This window comes from Monopterus albus, unplaced genomic scaffold (genome assembly GCF_001952655.1).
Source record: "Monopterus albus unplaced genomic scaffold, M_albus_1.0 scaffold59.1, whole genome shotgun sequence".
Classification (NCBI taxonomy): Eukaryota; Metazoa; Chordata; class Actinopteri; order Synbranchiformes; family Synbranchidae; genus Monopterus; species Monopterus albus.
This window is the reverse complement of record NW_018127939.1, coordinates 2,445,102-2,462,699: the sequence shown is the minus strand read 5'-3', so window position 1 is coordinate 2,462,699 and position 17,598 is coordinate 2,445,102. Positions and strand designations below refer to the sequence as shown.

Genomic DNA, 17,598 nt, shown 5'->3' with positions numbered 1-17,598 from the left:
CCATACATGGTAACTCATTCCGGCTGCCTGCCTGGCTGGGCCACTCAATCCCGTCAGACCAGCTTTACCGTGCGAGACAACGCAAACAACCTGTGCTAATCTCACTGATTGTAAACAGTGTTACAGTATACAGTCGCCAACATGAATAAAGTGTACTTCTGCAGCTGCACAGACAAAAAAGTGTCCATATAAGCAGCACCTGTTGGTTATATAATTGTCTCACTGAATCTACAGGAAAGGAAAAAGGAGTAGGAGGTGGTAGGAGAGGAGGGTGAAAAGAAGTACAGTGATTCACATGGATTAGATCACCAATCAATAAATGATGATCAGTAAATGATTGTGGAAATGGGAGGAGGATGTGATTTCATACCTCTGTGTGTTTGGGAAAGCAACCATCTCTTTAAAAGGCCCTGGAGCAACACTGCATACCAACAACTGCAAGGATGATAGTTTCGACCTCATGGAAAGGCGTGGGAGCAGGAGCCTTTCTTCATCCTCATGATCGCTAAACACAGTGCTGGGTGTAGAGGAAGGGTGAAATGTGTGACCCCCCCATCCCCCCATCCCTCTTCTCCCTCAGCTGTCTTGGCAGTGCATCCCTTCTGCCCTTGAGAGTCACAGGCCACACAAGCTAATTAGACACCTGTCGGAGTCAAGTGCAGACAGCGAGGCTGGGAGGTTCATGGCAAACATTTTAGTTAGGGATGATGGTTTTGAAATCACTTTTAAAGCTCTAAAGGTAAACGTTGTCATTGCTAGAGTGGAGGTTAAACCAGAATTGACAATGAGCATGACTCATTGGCATGGTGACTATATATAGGCAGGATGAGTTGCCTCTTTTGGCTACTCTCCATCAAAGAGGCACCTAGGGGTTATGCCCTTCATCTCTTTTCTCTGGGGCTCATGCTCGTCCTCTGATGGGATCTAACCTTGAATGTGTTTTATGTTTGGCTTCGGCTCTTTTTAGCTCAAGGCGCCGGGTGATCATGGGGAAAATGTAATCCAGATTTCTCAAAGACCATCTATACTACCTGCCCTGTGCTCATAAACACATGATTTAAGAGCTTGTGCACATCATACATGTACAGCAGACATGCAGACACATGAATACACAAAGTAGCTCACAGCAACCTATGAGAAGAGAGCATTTGGGACAGTAATAACATAAGTTATAAGCACTGAGAAATCACGCTGACCGTTTTAAAGACAAGTCAGAACACGGTGCCTATACAGCAACCTGCTCTAACCTCGGGGCAAGAAGCAGCCTTATCTAGATTTCACTCAGTACCTTAAGAGTGTAAACTGATGAGAAAATGCATTTCCAGCCAATAAAGAGAAGCTGTGCCAGATTCTACCCTATCGGAACATTATGTCTTCTCAAATCTATATGTATGGGAGCGTATGCCTGTGCACTTACATGTCCTTGCTACATATTTGACTCATTTTTTTCCCCTTCTCTTATCAGAGCTCTTACCCTGTGTGGGAAGACTTCAGTGCCAAGGCCACAAAACTGCACTCTCAACTCAGGTGAGAAGTAGTTGAATGGTAAACCTCAATGAAAACAATTCTTGTGCAGTATATACAGACTCTTTAATGCAGTCACGAACATGTGCCAATGTATTTACAGGACCACAATTCTGGCAGCAGTGGCCTTTTTAGATGCCTTTCAGAAGGTAGCAGACATGGCTACCAACTCTAGAGGTAAGGGAGGGTTTTTTTCTAATTAATGAAATGACAAACTGTTGTGGGGTTAAGACTGGAAAAAATGTTCACCACCTTTTTTGAGCAACCTGATTTGTTGTCTTCATGAGATATTTCACACTGATTGTTTTCCTGATAGTTTTTACTTACTGAAGCCCGTTTCACACATGCACTGGAACACTGAAATTATCTAGACGTTACCCAGAGGAGCTTTATGGAGCTAGTGGGCATGTTGATGATGTTCTATAATGTGTCTGGTGCAAAACCGATAAAATACAAACATTTGATGGTAAAAAAAAGGTCATTTACACCGAAGATGCCAGTGAAAATACCTATCTAACAAGATGAAATTCAGGAACTTCAGTCATTAATAGCCAGCACCAGAGTTGGTAGCCACATTTAAGGAATGCCAAGAGACTCAGTTGTTTATGAACACATGACAAACTGGGTATATGATGGCATCATGTCCCGTTTCCTGCATACTCTATTCATGTGCGCCCCTCTGGACAAAGTCTAGAGCTGATTGAACAGGCCTAGTCTGGAGTTCATGTGTGAAAATGGCTTTAGGAATGCAGTTTGATCTGCACGTGCAGTTTGTGTCGAGCCAGTGTTTACAGCATTCAGTAAAAGACAAGGAATTATTATTCTTTCAAGTACATAAATGTTCTTTTTGATTTTAATTATGATAATGCAAGTCACACATCTTGTAAGACCAAAACTATTAGCAGTGGACAGGCAGTGTGCCAATTCCAAGACACATTTCTGCTGCTCTGTGATGGCCAAAGTGGGGGTCACAGTGGGAGAGAAGTGAAAATCTCAGCTTATTGTTTCTTCAGTCTTAATGAGGTCTGCTGATCAGCTTTGTCGCCCTGCTAACAGCAGCAGACAGGCTGGGCAAAGGAGCAGCTGATTAACATGGATTTCTTTGGAGTTGATCGTCAAAAGCAGTATGTCAATAAAACCCCCTGCAAACCAAAGTGAGCGTGCAGAGGCTCCTGATACTTGCACAAACATAATCGCACAAGCACAGAAGCACAAACACTCACAGATATTCAAAGAGCGACCTGACCTTACAGGTCACATACTTGCTTTTAAGCAGTTTGTGCTAGCACAGCCCCTTAATGACCACTTAAGGCCAGAGAAAATAACTGAAGAAGCATTTCATCAACAGCGTTCACACATTGTCGCAGGTTTTACTCCTGTAGCCTCTCCAGTAACAGTAAGAGTTTATTGCTGCAGGTTTACACCAAGGTTCCGTAAATGATTCCTGATGTGAATACACATGAGCTCTGCAGGATGAAGTAAGGTGGATTTGGGTCAAGCTGCTAACAGCTGTCAGCTCACTTCAATAAAGCAGAGGTATAGAGCAGGACAGGGCAGGACTTCAAAGGAGTGCGTCTGCAGTAAAATTAGGGAACACAGCACAGTGATAGATGGACCCAGAGAGGGGAGATAAGGGGCGAGTTGAGGTTTACTGCTATAGATGCATAAAATCCCTTTAAGTGTGTCACTCATACACCCAGTCACTCTTTTGTTCCTCTCCCAGGGACCAAGGGCCTAGATTTAGTCTCAGCATTGGTAGGGACAGCACCTGTTGGTTATATAATTGTCTCACTGAAGCTATATCAAAATATGAAACATTTGATGGTTGCAACATCTCAAATGTAAAGTTTTTCTGCCTTAATCTAGTTTATAATTGTAAACCAGAAGCTATTTGTAGCCATGTTTGTCACATGTCTCTATGGAAGCCAGGGTTGGTCGGTTCACCATGTTGGTTCACACTGAACTACAGTATCTCAACAACTACTGGATGGATTGCCATAAAATTTGGTTCAGGTATCCATGGTACCCAGAGAATAAACCCTACTATTACACTGAATGTGGTGATCAGAGGATCACCACATTCAGTGTTTCTTAAATTCCAACAATTATTTCATTTAAAAGAGAGCGTGTGAACTGTGTTGTACTTTGGATGCTCCTAACCCTAGCAATTAATTTGGCAGGAGGAATGTCGATATTCAGTTGAGCTGCCTTGTGGGTGGAGTGTGATAACATCTGAACTCAGTGCTACAAGCTCTGTGCAAAAGGTTTTAGCAAATGTACCCTTGTGGAATTGTGATATTAAAAGTAGCCATCTTAGAATAAAGTGGCATCCAGATGTTCCACTCTTCCCACTTGGTTGTCCGATTACTAGCCAGATAGAATAGAATTCAGAGATCACCTGCTCATCATTTTGTAGGTCTCTGTTTCTGTCTCTTGGCTCCCCATTTTAAAGTCCATCTTCCTTTGGGTATGTGAGTCTGCCTGCCTGCAGCGATCAAGTTTGCCTCAGCGTTTACACAGCCATATAGGGCTGATCGCACCACAGGGGGCTGGCCCTCGGCTATGAGCTGTTGGCCGTCATCGCTTTTGCCCCGATTCCTCTCTTGTATTGAGGGATGAGCTACAGCTGCTGGCACAGCTGGAGGTTTCATCGTTTACTTCTTCTGCTTCCTTTAATCTACCTATGACACACTCACCCCTTCACCTCTTTAATTCGCACACAGACTTTCCAGACTGTACACGTTGCCCTGCCAAGAAAAACATTTCCCCTCATTCTGTGCCTCTTGGTGGATTCAGGGAGAGAGGATGCTGAATGAAAGAGGATTTTATGATTTCCTGTCCTGATGTTTGTGTGATCGTTTACTTGGAGGTCAGCGTTTTATAGATGCCCATAATAACCATTTTATATTTGGGATCGTCCCCTCTATTTCCATCTCATGCAACCCCCTCTCTGTGTCTGCCGTGGTCTGTGTTCATGTTCAGACTGCCTCTTGCCTGTGTTCTCCATTTTTAGAGTTTATGAAGCAGCTGGGGGAGTTGGCTGTCACGTGTTTTGGCTGTGTGTCTGACAGCGCTCTTTCTCTAAGCTGTGTTGTTGGAGCTATGTCTGCCTTAGTGAACTGGCAGCTTGCGTCTGGGTTCAGTAAAGGTCTCTGCAACAACCAAGTCTGTATTAGATGGACATATTGGAGAATTTTAGGTTTAAACACCCAGTCTTTCCTGCGACTTAGTTTAAGGTCCCGTTGCCCTCTCGATTATTATTATAGCAGTCAGCATAATGGTTTTTTGTGTGTTATCTAGATCATGTTTGTCATTCACATTAAATTGTTGTGTGATATATTTAAGTGAACCAGATGTATCTGGAGGCTGGTGTTTTGGTGTTATGATAGATGGCATGTTTTAGATGGGGGGGATTTCCACAGCTCTGGTTATCCAGACTAGGCAGAGGCGTTTAGCTAATCCTCTTAGCCCCACTCTGTAACACACAACAAACACAGGTTGTTCTCCCTTCCTGATCAGCCAACCCCAGCTTTAAAAAGTCACGCTCTGGCAACACCAGCCAGAGTGCCATATGCTGCAAGTTTGGCTTCAACACAGACAAAACCATTTCTCTCTTTACACAGGTGTGTATGGGCCTGTAGAGTACACACACTATTACACACAGACATAATGTTCCAGTGGATCTCTTTCTTTACTTTTTTTACTCATACAGTCTATACCCAGTGGAGGTATGCTAGTAGTAGTATGAATAAAGAGTGAATATCTCTACCCACCATCTGGACGACCTGGCGCAGGTGAGACGTGGCCATGGCCTTGTGCAAAGTGAGATCAGGGGATTACAGTCTTCCACACCATCCCAGCAGTGCAGCTATTTCTACAGACATGCCAAATAATGAGAGTGTGCCCATGTGGCTGACACTGACATCCATTAAGCTGGGCATTTTATGTTCACATCTGATATGAGCATGTATTGCACTCTGTGTACCAGACCAAGAAGGTTAGACCTGCACCTTGTTTGCATTAACTTCATAAAATGAGCATACAGATTTTAAATGTTTTAGATTTGACATGCATGTACATGTAGTCACGCCGATGACTGCACTAGCTGATGCATTATTGCCTGCTGATTGTAGACTGGGCTCTTCAGGTGTTTCGTATCCTTTAGCTACGAGGTCTCTCTTGGGGTTTTACAGGCTACAACCCCAGAACTCAGTGTGGTTATCCCACAAATGAATGTTTTGCAGCTATAAATACAAAACGTAAAGGGTGAAGTGGCTGGAACAATAATGTGAAAAACAGATGGAAAATCAGGAATAATAATGGGAAAGAAAAATCGTTTGGCTCTGTGTAGCTTTCATTCATACCAGACTAAGCAGACAAACATGAGACATGAGGGGAACACTGTGTTCATCTAGACCCTGAACACAAAGTCAGCATGGAAGGGAGCTGGAGAGGGGAGGGAAAATGCACACGAGAGAGAGCCTGACAGAGGAATGTCAGGGAGGGTATTAAAACAGGGAAGGAAAGGGATACATGCATATTTTCAAGTGTAATCAGCTGAGGTGGCTGACAGGGTGGCATCAACACTGCAGCATGGAAGAACTCCCAAAAGTAGATAAATAAATGAACAAGCAAGCAAACAAATTAATTAATTAATAAGAAATAGAAGTTGTAGTTTGAAAATAGATGGATTTATGGTTCAATGTTAATGTGGACAAATGACAGATTGGTACTTATATTTGATGGTATTTTAGGAAGACTTGCAAATGTTTCAGTAAAACTGTTTTGAGAAAAATATCAGTCATCTCACATGGAACAAATGTATTATGTGAGCAAAAAGTCCTTTATATTTAATGTCTAAGCTCAGACCTTAGGCGTATACCAAGATCAATGCAGAGAGTAACTTTAGACTCAGAAGGTGTATCCCACTTCTCCTACTTGCCCTTTTCCATGCAAGGACAAACAGTAAGAAAAGAGGAACCGAGGAAGCATGTTTAAATTGACCCTTTATGTGATGCGTCTGATCGCAAACTGATTTCCAGTAAAGGGGCGTGTCCATCTGCAACAGACTTCCGCGGAGGATGCTCCTCCAGGCAGCCTCACTTCTCAGAGCAGAAATAAGAGCTTTGGGACATCATTCATCATGGTGGACTGGAATGACTTCTGGGTCAAATGAAGATCAAAGGCTGATGAATAATAAAATGAGGGAAGTGGGATTCATCTAAAGACTACAGGTGGAGGTGGTGCTTATGAAATGGTATATGAGTAGCAGCAGGACCAGAAATAGGGTACATCTCAAGTCTCCCATAAACACGGTTGTTTCCCACACTTGCAGCTTTTCCTTGTGACGTAGTCCCGCCCATGTAAAATGCTAAGAAAATGCGAGGAGAGAGGACTCGAAGAAACTTGGTATTATGTACATGAGGCATACTTTCCTCAGGTCGTTCCTCTGAAGTGTCCAGTCACCAGCTGATTTCTGATAGGGGTGTGTCAGTTCACAAAAACTTCTGCTATGGATGGCCTCATGCATCCTCGGTGCATAGCTCCTCCAGCAACCTCCTTGATCCTTGGTCCTCACAGTCAATATAAGAGACTTGTCCTCAGTCTCTGGTTGGCCGGAACGGCCACAGACCAAGGATGTAGGATCGATTTTATAGAGACTTGAGATGTACCTGTTCTTTTCAGACAAGTAGTGCAGCAGCAGTTTTGACCAGGTAAAAGAATGGGCACAGCGACGTCTGCTGTGATAAAAATAACCTTAATACATATGCTTTAAAGCAGGATAACTTGTGTCATCTGCTTGAACTGGTTTACAAGCTTTGCTCCATCAACTAGGACTCATTCACAGACTTCTGCCTCTTTGTCTTTCTATTTTTTTAAGTTGGATACATCTGGGGTCATTTCCTTTGCATATAGGATCATCCGATGTCTGTCTTTCAGCTGCAGACAAATACATTCCCCAATAGAGTTTCTGTTCTTTCCATTATATTACATGATACGGTGCTTTTCACCTACCCTGTACAGTACATGTACAGTATTTGTTTTCTCTGTGTGTGCCTTTTTTCATTTCCCATGCAAAGCACATCTGGACAATGGGCAGCATTTATTTTTAGCAGCATTTATGTCACTGAACAGGAACTTCTCCAGCAGAAAAAAAAATCCCTTCCTTCTTGTTCTCCTCTTCCTTGAGTCATGTTGTAATGCACTCCAGAACATGTTTACACCACATGAGAACACACTGTCTGTCTGCCTCTGTGGGTGTTTCTCAGCGGTGAAACTTGGCATGTGTGTTGTGAGGACAGACAACAATGGGATAAGTGTGTGTTTGACTGTTTCCTCTGCTGCCTTTCATTAGCATTGTTTCTGGTAAGAAGACACATTCCACATGTAAGGAAGTGACACAAAGGCTTTGATGCTCTTTTCTTTTCTGCTGCAGATACACAGCACATATACATGGGGATTCTAAACTGTCCCTAGGTGTGAATGTGAATGGTTGTTTGTCTCTGTGTGCCAGCCCTGTGATAGACTGGACTGGCGACCTGGCCAGGTTGTACCTCACCTCTTGACCAGTGTTGGCTGGGATTGACTCTAGCCCCACCCTGACCCTCTAGGATAAGTAGTAGCTATAGGTAATGAATGGATGAATTTTAGAGAAAAAAATGGATTAGTCAAGAAAATAACTTAGATTCATTGATCATTAAAATAATCATTAGTGTAATTGTAGATTTACATCTATGTTTGGATAAGAGAAGTTTCTGTAGCCATGTTTTTGAACTGTTAGCATGCTACATGCTCAGGAAGCTTTCACTTGCCATCTTGGTTATTGTTTATCCTACATCCCTCATCCTGACAACTGCATGTTACATCCGTTCTCTTACCGTGAGACTTTAGAGAATGCATCCCAGTGCTTTCTTGTATTTTTTTGTATTGTATTTCTTGTATAATTTTACTATTTCCAGCTGTTACAAAGTTATTTCCCTGTGGACGTTAATCCTTCTCCTACTTTTGATTTTCAGTGGCTCAGACATTTACAAAGCCATAGTTTGTATATGACTGTGGCAGGTGGAAGGAAAAGTAGTTCCATTTAACCAGGTATTATTTAGACTGTCCTGGTAATAGAATAGTTACTGTACTTTCTCCTGTGCCCCCCTTTAATTGCTGAGTTTAGATCTCGACCTTTTAATGTGCGACTCGATCCTAGAAGAGGAAATGTTAGGATCGGAAGTATTTATTTCACGATTGATCTGCATATCACTGTCTTGCATATATATTTTGAGCTGATAAAATATTGACATACTGTAAGAACTAAGTAAAACAGATTCTCACGAAAAGCTTATTAAGATTATTATTTTTAAAGAATTGGGTCATTGGGTCCTGCCCTAGTCCCACTACCACATGGGATATACCCACATTTTAAATGGAAGAGATTCAGAAGGGTTTCTCAAAAATACTAGAACACTCTGTGTTTGTGATTCGCAATTTATGTAACTTCAATAAGGTTTTTCACGCTCTTGCTGCAGGCATGCAGCGTTGTAGTCATGTTCAGAATCAATGTCCGTACATGGCTGTTTCATCCACCACTCGTCTCTCCATCAGACTCTCTTGCTCCCTAACCAGCAGAACCAAGGGGATGCCGTTTTATTTATAATATTGACTGCTCCCACTGAGCTGCACCGCTAAAACTCCGGCTGCACTTTGAAGTAAATGTTTGATGATGTGAATATATGATGTTTTATCAGGGTTTGAACTGAGAATCATCAGCTGCATCTTTGCTCTACTGGTATATAACAAGACCAGTGAAGAACATAAATTCAAACTAATCCCTCTTCGTTCTCTTATCTTGTTTCTGTTCCTCACTCAAAAATGTATGTGTGATGTTTTGATGATATGAAAAACATGACATGAACCACGGGGGTCTCCTCCCTCCTGCAGAATTTGGAGAAGCTGCTTGAAATGCTCTTTTGCTTTCTCATTCATACAGGGCATATTAAAGCACATATCGGAGCACATTTATTTTCAGGAGTTTACTTTGGGAGAGCATAAAAACCTGGTTAGATAGTATCCTTATAGTTTGTTATCCAAGAGCTGTCTTTACTAGCATGACTGCTTTTGTGCTCGGGGTGGCTGTGGCTCACGAGGTAGGGCAAGTCGTCTTCTGACCAGTGGTGGTTCGACTCCCGGTCTCCCCACATGCCTAAGTGTCCCTGAACAAGACACTGAACCCTGAATTGCTCCCGATGGCTTGACTAGCGCCGTTGTGTGGCAGCCTTGTTGTCATTGGTGTGTGATTGGGTGAATGGTGTATGATCTCCTGTAAAGCGCTTTGGCCAGTGCAGCACACTGTGGAAAATGTGCTATATAAAATACAGTCCATTTACCATTTTATGATTAGTGTAAAGACAATGACTCCTCACTTTTGAATACCAGTAGCTTACACCATGGATTCACCTTCAGCTCAGAATAAAATCTAGACCTTTCTAACACTGTGACTCTGTGCATCAGTTCCCCTGGAATCAATTAATTATCTACTATTAATGTGATTGCTGTACAAAAGATGTGAAGCAATACATTTTGTAAGCAATCATTTTTTATATTGTGATTGGTCACACTGATGGAATATTCGAATTGATCCTATCAGAGATTGAATTTTTCTGAGTGACACTGATTGTAGTGCAACTTTAAAGACTTGAACATTATAAAACTGGATTAAATGCAGCTTAAAAGTTTTAGAATTTTTATATATAGTTAATGTGTTTGAACATAATTTCATTAACTATTTATTGTACATTTAAATACTGTATGTTTAAATGTGCAACTGAGAAAGATTTTGATATCATTATTACTGGATCAGACTATGATGTTAGGTCTTTAAATCAACTTGTGTCTTATCTGTTTAATGTGACCTGCTGCAGTCACCAGAATGTTCTCCCCATCAGCTTTCATCTGAGAAAATATATATACAGTAAAAAAATTAATGTAACAAACAGTTGTAACACTTTACCATCCATTAAGGAAATCCAAGTCTGCTAAGCAAATGGACATCAGATTACACAGAATAACAGTGTTTTGACTCTTTCTCTAACGCAGGCTTTTTCACTGCTGCATGTTTTATAAGATTAATGTGCATTAATGTTACATTGTTTGTAACTTCTCTGGATTAAATTGGCAGCTGTGCTCTTCATTTGCCTGTAGCCTTAGGGTACAGTCCATGTCTCTGGTATGATGCTGCAGCTTGTTTTCTCACGGGCACTCACAAACATGAGTCATATATCTGCTCTGAGGAGTGAGGATGCTGCCTGGAGGAGCCATGAGCAAGGACACAAGAGACCCAAGGTTTTAATTATACTGACATGTCCCTTTTTTAGAAATCAGTTGGTTATTGGAAACTTCAGATGAATGGCTGGAGGCAAAGACATCCCATGTTTCCTCGGTTCCTATCTCTTCATTTTTTTCATTGTATGAAATGTGGGCGGGACTACAGCAGAAGGAAAAGACGCAAGTTAAGGAAACATGGATGCACATAAGATTTGGGATGCATGTTTGGTGAATCATAACTCCTCTGACGATAGCTTTTAATAGTCATCATGCTAACTTAATTCAGACTTAATTGAACTGATATTCAGCTGTTCTGAAACCCAGAGTGTTCCACCTCAGGGGTCGTCATCAGAGTTTGTTGAACTTGCTTTCTGGAATAACTCCCTTGCTAATTACTTTTCATCTGAACCTACGGATGTATTTATGTGGGAGATTTTGTTCTGGCAGTCCCTATTGCACCTGCAGTAGTCAGCTAACACTTCCTCTGCCCCCTGACTGGCTGAACCCAACGAGCCGCTTCACAGTGTGTACCCTCTTTCATCCTCCCCTCTCCTCCCTTCTCACTCCACAGTACTTTTCATCCCTCAGTGGCCTCCGCTGTGTCTCTGCCAGTTCACTTTCTTTAGCACCTAAAAGGGGGTGAGCGAGGGCAATGGCAGGAGGCTTAACTGTCTATGCCAGCTGCAGTCAGCTCCATGGCCAAGGTGCTGTCTCATGGATAATGGAATTTCCTCAGTTTAGCAGTGGCTATATGAGAGCTTAACAACAAAAAGGACTTCATTTTCCTATAAGTGTAACCATGAGGATGTTCACACTAAGGCCCACATAAACATGCTTTATTGACACAGGAATCAGAGAGCGGGAGCACCCATTGGACTCAGGTGAACTGGATTCAGCCTGAAAACCGGTTTGGTCCCTCTCTGGTAGGTCTCACTCCAGCTCAGTAGTTATGACTGTGAATGAACTGTATTTACATACTGATAGAGAGAGATAGTTAAGCTAAGCTGCCATGTTGAAGACATCAGGGAATGAGGCTACTGCCAGGAGCTGGGAGTCAGGATCCTGGCAGGACAGTGCCCTGTAAAGCAGACCTATTGAGGAGGAGTTAATCAGAACCAGAGCTCTGGATGGAACCACTCACTAAATGCTTCAACCACACTATGCTGGTCCTGGATACTGGAGCTTTTGGTTCCCACCAAAACATAGCAGTGGGGGCTTGACCTTTCCACCATGTACAGCTCTTCAATACAATAGATCTGGTGGCAATTTATATTTATGTTCAGGGTGTGTATTGAACCATGCGCCATCAGCATCAGACACATGTACAACAGTGCTTTTATAGTGAACCACACGTGTTACTGAGTTGCTCCCAGTTGTTTGCTACATGTCCTAAGATACGTTGTTGGATGGCATAGTGGCTCTGTTCCATCCTGGATTGTTTTGTTCCATTATGCATGTGTGGGTGTCTGCTATGAGGTTAGCCCTGCTCCTCCTGAAGTCCCAGGGGTCCAGGTCTGCTTAATAATCACTTTTACAGCTCCTACACACTTTTAATCATCTTCCAAGCTGCTACAAAGTCACGTGTTGATAATTCTAAACAGGGAGATTTATGTAACCCAAAATCTTAATTCATAATAACTACAAAAAAAAAAACTATTTTGGAGAATAGGAAGAAACCTCAGGAAGAAAAACAGAAGAAGAAACAAAAAGGAAACTATGCAGAAATGCCTTTCTAGCCACTCTAAACCTCACTTTCAGCTTGTATATGTTTGTCACATGCCGGTGTGCATGCAAGGAACTGTAGGAGTGAATCAGTGTGTCTCTCTGTATCCGGTCGAGGCCAGAGGGCAGCAGGACTATTGGACATGGCCAGGAAGCCCCTGAACCTCCCCAGGATGTAGCTGTCAGCTGATCACCCTCTGGGAGGGGAAGGAGGAGACAAGGAGACAGGAGGGAAGAGGATGGGAGAGGAAGGGATATTGGCAGGTGTGGATGGGACAGGAGAGTGGGGTGGGGGTTCTTACTGGCTGACATTGACAATGGAAAGGTCTGTTATAGACATAAAAGAAGCCACACTACTCCCTGCCTCTCTCCTTCAGTCTCCCTCTTATTTTGGAAGAGCTGATTCACAGTTGTGCACACCTCCTGAAACAGAAAGATGTGTAACCTGTGCACGTCCTGTGTGCACATCTGTATTTTTTGTCTTTCCACTCAGGTTTATGAAGCAGTGAACCAGTGTCAACAAAACTAGTATACTGCGTATATTCAACACCAGCCCTTTTAAAGATGGACCACTCTTTTGCATAGTATTTATTGCAAGAGCTCATCATATAGGTTCCCATGTTACAGTCACTTCCTGCTGGTGTTTGCCTGTGTGCGGTACAGCTGGGTGACCTTTCACCTCTAACCCTCCCCATTCTCTCAGTCACCAAAGCAATGCAGGCACAGAACACCCTTCTCTTTTTTTCCCCACCACACAAACACAGTGAAATTATTCTGCATATGCTTGAAAAACAGGTCTCCAGGTCTGTTGCTCAGTGTCTTTTAACAGCCACTGAAGTTGACAGCCAATTGGTGGAGTGAAATAATCTCTCTCACAGTGTGACATGGTATCGACAGGAGACCGTAACCTAGTTTCTTTATGTGATATCTGAAAAAGAGCACAGTTCTTATGAGACAACCATCTGGGGAATTCCCTTTCATAATGTTTGATTACAGGCCTGCTGTATTACGTGAGTCTTTTTTTTCTGTGTATCACTATTTCATTCTGCTTGTTTTTATAATGCAGGTTAGAGCCAGTTTCTGTCTCTGTCCCTGTCCACCCAGCATGAATGGTATTTAGGAAACAGAGTACAGGAAAGGCAGAGCAGGCAGGGAAGAATAGAGGGATATCCCCTTACAGGGTTCCCTCCTTTTCCCTCCAGGATAGAGGGGGTGAGAACTTTGGGAAGGGTGGGGGGTTGGTAAATCACACCACCTGTCACCACATAGACACACAAACCTGTACGCACACACTCCAAAAAGCATTCATGAAAACAAATACAATTCTGTATGCCTCCACTCTGTGAGGCGTCTGCTGCTGAGAACTGTCCTCTTTCTTTGCCTTTGTGTATGGCTGTGTGTGGCGAGAGCCCCTCAGCTTAGCCCTGTGTGACTAATCTAAGGAGGATCAGTGCTGCCACATATTACACTAACCTGTGAAACAGTGGACCAGCCTGGGCTTTAGGGGGCTTAAGGTCTCATTTAATTACACTTCAGCAGAGAGGAAAAGTACAGTAACCAGCTCACACAAGCTGTTATTTGCATTGTGGTGAGATACATGCATGCAAGTGTTAAAGGGAAAAATGTTTTTTTTTTTTTTTGTCAAGAGGGACGGAGGTAGTGTAGTGCTTTAGTTTTCAGGCACTGTGTCAAAATTTCCGCAAACAAATATTATAGGGGCTCTGCTTTTACAGTCAGCACCTGTCCTCCAAGTGGCTGCAGCTGGGAACGTCCCTCCAGCAGGGCAAACAGCTCCTAATACATCCACCTGACAGCAGAGAATTAGACCTTTCACTGTGCTGTCGTGATGTGCTTTGCCTCATCTTAGGAAGTCATATTTTTCTTGGCCAAGAGGTATGTCTGTGATTCAAAATGCCAAGCTCTTATAATATAGGTGACACTTTGTTCGCTTTTCATATTGTCTTTCCAAGGTGCCACCAGGGACATCGGCTCAGCTCTGACGAGGATGTGCATGCGACATCGCAGCATTGAGGCAAAATTACGCCACTTCACCAAGTAAGTGTCACCTGTGTTTTTTTCCTCCACCACTGTAATTTTCTCTCTTCTCTTGCCTTAAGGGCATTATTGTGTTGCCTGGTCCCATCCAGATATATATAATTCCCCTTGTTTTCCCATTCACTCTCTCATGTTGTCTCCTTGTTGCCGCAGTGCTCTTATGGAAGGCCTGGTTACGCCGCTCCAGGACAAGTTAGAGGAATGGAAGAAGACAGCTAATCAGTTGGACAAAGACCATGCCAAAGGTGAATGACCACTAGATATAAACTACACATACACTGTAGTATGCAATGTATATAAGAGAGAAATTGGTAAGACTTTGACTCATTCTCCACAGAATACAAGCGGTCTCGTCAGGAAATCAAAAGGAAGTCATTAGATACCTTAAAGCTACAGAAAAAAGCAAGAAAAGGTGAGAACTTGATGATCTTGATCGGTGAACCTGTAATAAAAATCTGAGTTTGAGATTTTAAAGAATCTGCTTGTCTGCTGGCCCCTGGTCTTTAACAATGGTTCAGATTGACCTGGCGCCATCTAGAGTATACAGTGAGAAATGGCAACGCAGTCAAATCAAAATGCCTGGCATGCTTGCAGAGGCTCTTTTCCAGCTATGGATGACTTGTCAGTTTCTACCTTTTGAATCAAAGAAATGTTTGCCTTTTACTGGTGCTGCATGCATTAGCCCCTACTGCTGGTTGTAATGAATCTCATATTTACCTAGGGATCTTACGCTACTGGTATAGGATAGTCATAAACATATAGTATGCCCTGGTCTGATACAGCTAACACTGCCTGTTTTTCTGTTTCTCCTCCCCCTGCCTGTTCTTGCAACCTGTCCTCTGTTTCTCTCTGGCTATTTCCCCTGGCTATAGAGCTTCTAGGTATGTCTGCTGTGCTTTTCCTTGAATCAGAACATGATAAATTCCAGTAGACCCATAATCATTTTTAGATAAAACTGCCAATCAATTTTTCGCCAAATGTTACATGCAAAGATTGATAACCACTCTTAAATTGGTATGGTCGATATAACACTCCCACTGGTAGCTGTCAGGTTTAGCATGTAAGGAAGCCAAATGGCGTTTGTGGTGGACTCAATTATAAAACCAGACAAACTGATGTAGAGAAAGGTTCTTTTACTTGTTGCAACCAGACAACCAATACACAGTCCAGGATAACAATCAGGTCGATAAGACAGTCCAGGGTCAGTGTCGGTAAACAGGTATAGCCAGGAGATCCAAACTCGAGACGTCAAGGGGAATAAATCAGAAGGTCGGTACACTGCAGGCAATCAGAAGCTGGGAGGGCATAGGCAAAATACGATGGTCAAAAACAGTAATCCAAGGTCAGATACAGAGAGTCAGGCAAGGTATAAATGCTGGAGAGTTAGAGCTGGAGTCTAGAACAATCTCCTTGTGGGAGGACGCTGCCTAAATAGAGGTGTAAACAGGTGTAAACTATTGCGAGTGATGAAGAAAGTAAAAAGACTGAAACTGTGGTGAAACAAAACAGGAAGTAACATCAAAATAAAAGCCAGACAGGAAGCAGCGGAACCGAATCATGATAGTAGCTGGCTAGCTTAGCTTTGCACAAAGACTAGAAACAGGGAAACAGCTAGCCTGGGTCTGTCGAAACAAAATCTACCTCCTTGCATATGATAGATAATAGAAAACCGCTTAGTGGCGCAGATTATTTTCTTTCCAAGTGCTTGTGCCGCCCCTCACATGTCATGAAAAAATGTCGCCCTGGGCAGCTGCCCGGTTCGCCCATGCCTAAAGTCGTCACTGGTGTAAGTGAATAGGCCTTTTTCACAGCAGACATTTACATTTGTCAAAGTAGGAAAAACATTAAAGATGCTGTGCCTAATTTCTTTTCAGCCACTAGAGGGTCTAGTGAGACTAAAAACAAACTGACAGCATAAGCTGCTTCTAAACGGTCTTTGCCCCTGCTATCATGTCCTGTTTCTTAGCAACGACATAAACCATGGAAGTCTGGTTCTGATTAACTGTACAGAATTTGACTTCCAGTCCAAAGCTAGCATTAGCTGTCTAACAAGTAAATCTGGCAATCACGCCCTCATTACTGCTAATCTGACTAATGTTATACAAAGCTTGCATTGCAAGCGCACCACATATGATTCAAATTCGAGTTCTTTGGCTGCTTTTAACACTATCCTCAAAAAGTTTAACTCATGTTAACCCTGCTCTTTCTCTGTCCTACTTTCTCTGTGCAAAAGAGCGTGACCTCTTCAATCTAGCAGTCACTGTTTCAAACTTTTAGCTGACAAGAGGTCCTCCACGCCTGGCGGTTTGAAAACTCCTTCTTATAATGTTCACTGGGTGGCAGGCAGAGCTAATTTAGAGCCCATAACTTGAAAACACAGTTTAGAGAAGCTGGTATAACAGCAGAACTGCAGTAGATGGCAGACTGTCATGGAGGGGGTTAGTATAGTTGAGACACACCACACCCTGCCCCATTGTCACTTGATTCATCAGACAATTAGTAAAATCTGCTCTGTTCTAAGTGTCCAAGTAACGTTTGTTAGCCCATTAGTCTTGTCTTTTGCATACACACACTTTGCCAGACACATTTCAGATATGCCCCCTCCATTTTCCAAACACCTTTCTAACAGAGTAAGAAACTGACATTTTTGGCAAGTTATCAGTAAGACAATATCTCATTCCACTGGATAACAACAGCTTAGTTGTAATGAGCTGACATTTTGCTCCATGATGACAGCTAAATATTCTGATAAAGGCCTAAACTTCATTTTTAAGGACATATTAATTGGCTTGCTGTCAGATCCTAATGTAACATTTAATTAGTTCTTAATTAGATGCAGGTGTGCTGAAAGATTAGCCAGTTAAGCTCCTACGTGGTAAACATATAGACAGCTGTAAGACATATACAGTGTGGGGTATACAAACAACTAGAGCACTGTTAGAATGATTATTATCACCAATTGCTTAACAACGTAGCAAGACA

At 42.6% G+C, this 17,598-nt stretch overlaps 1 protein-coding gene across 3 annotated transcripts in view; it reads left to right on the top strand.

The window, feature by feature from the left end:
- Positions 1–17,598, top strand: part of mtss1la (MTSS I-BAR domain containing 2a) — a 35,112-nt gene that overhangs the window by 2,040 nt on the left and 15,474 nt on the right. For 2 of the 3 annotated variants that reach the window (XM_020602972.1, XM_020602974.1), the window contains exons 2-7: positions 1,466–1,527; positions 1,628–1,701; positions 14,532–14,616; positions 14,770–14,861; positions 14,954–15,028; positions 15,489–15,497. In XM_020602972.1, coding sequence (XP_020458628.1) covers positions 1,466–1,527; positions 1,628–1,701; positions 14,532–14,616; positions 14,770–14,861; positions 14,954–15,028; positions 15,489–15,497 — 397 coding nt within the window. The remainder of the gene's footprint in view (positions 1–1,465; positions 1,528–1,627; positions 1,702–14,531; positions 14,617–14,769; positions 14,862–14,953; positions 15,029–15,488; positions 15,498–17,598) is intronic. The other variant, XM_020602973.1, reaches the window with a different exon arrangement.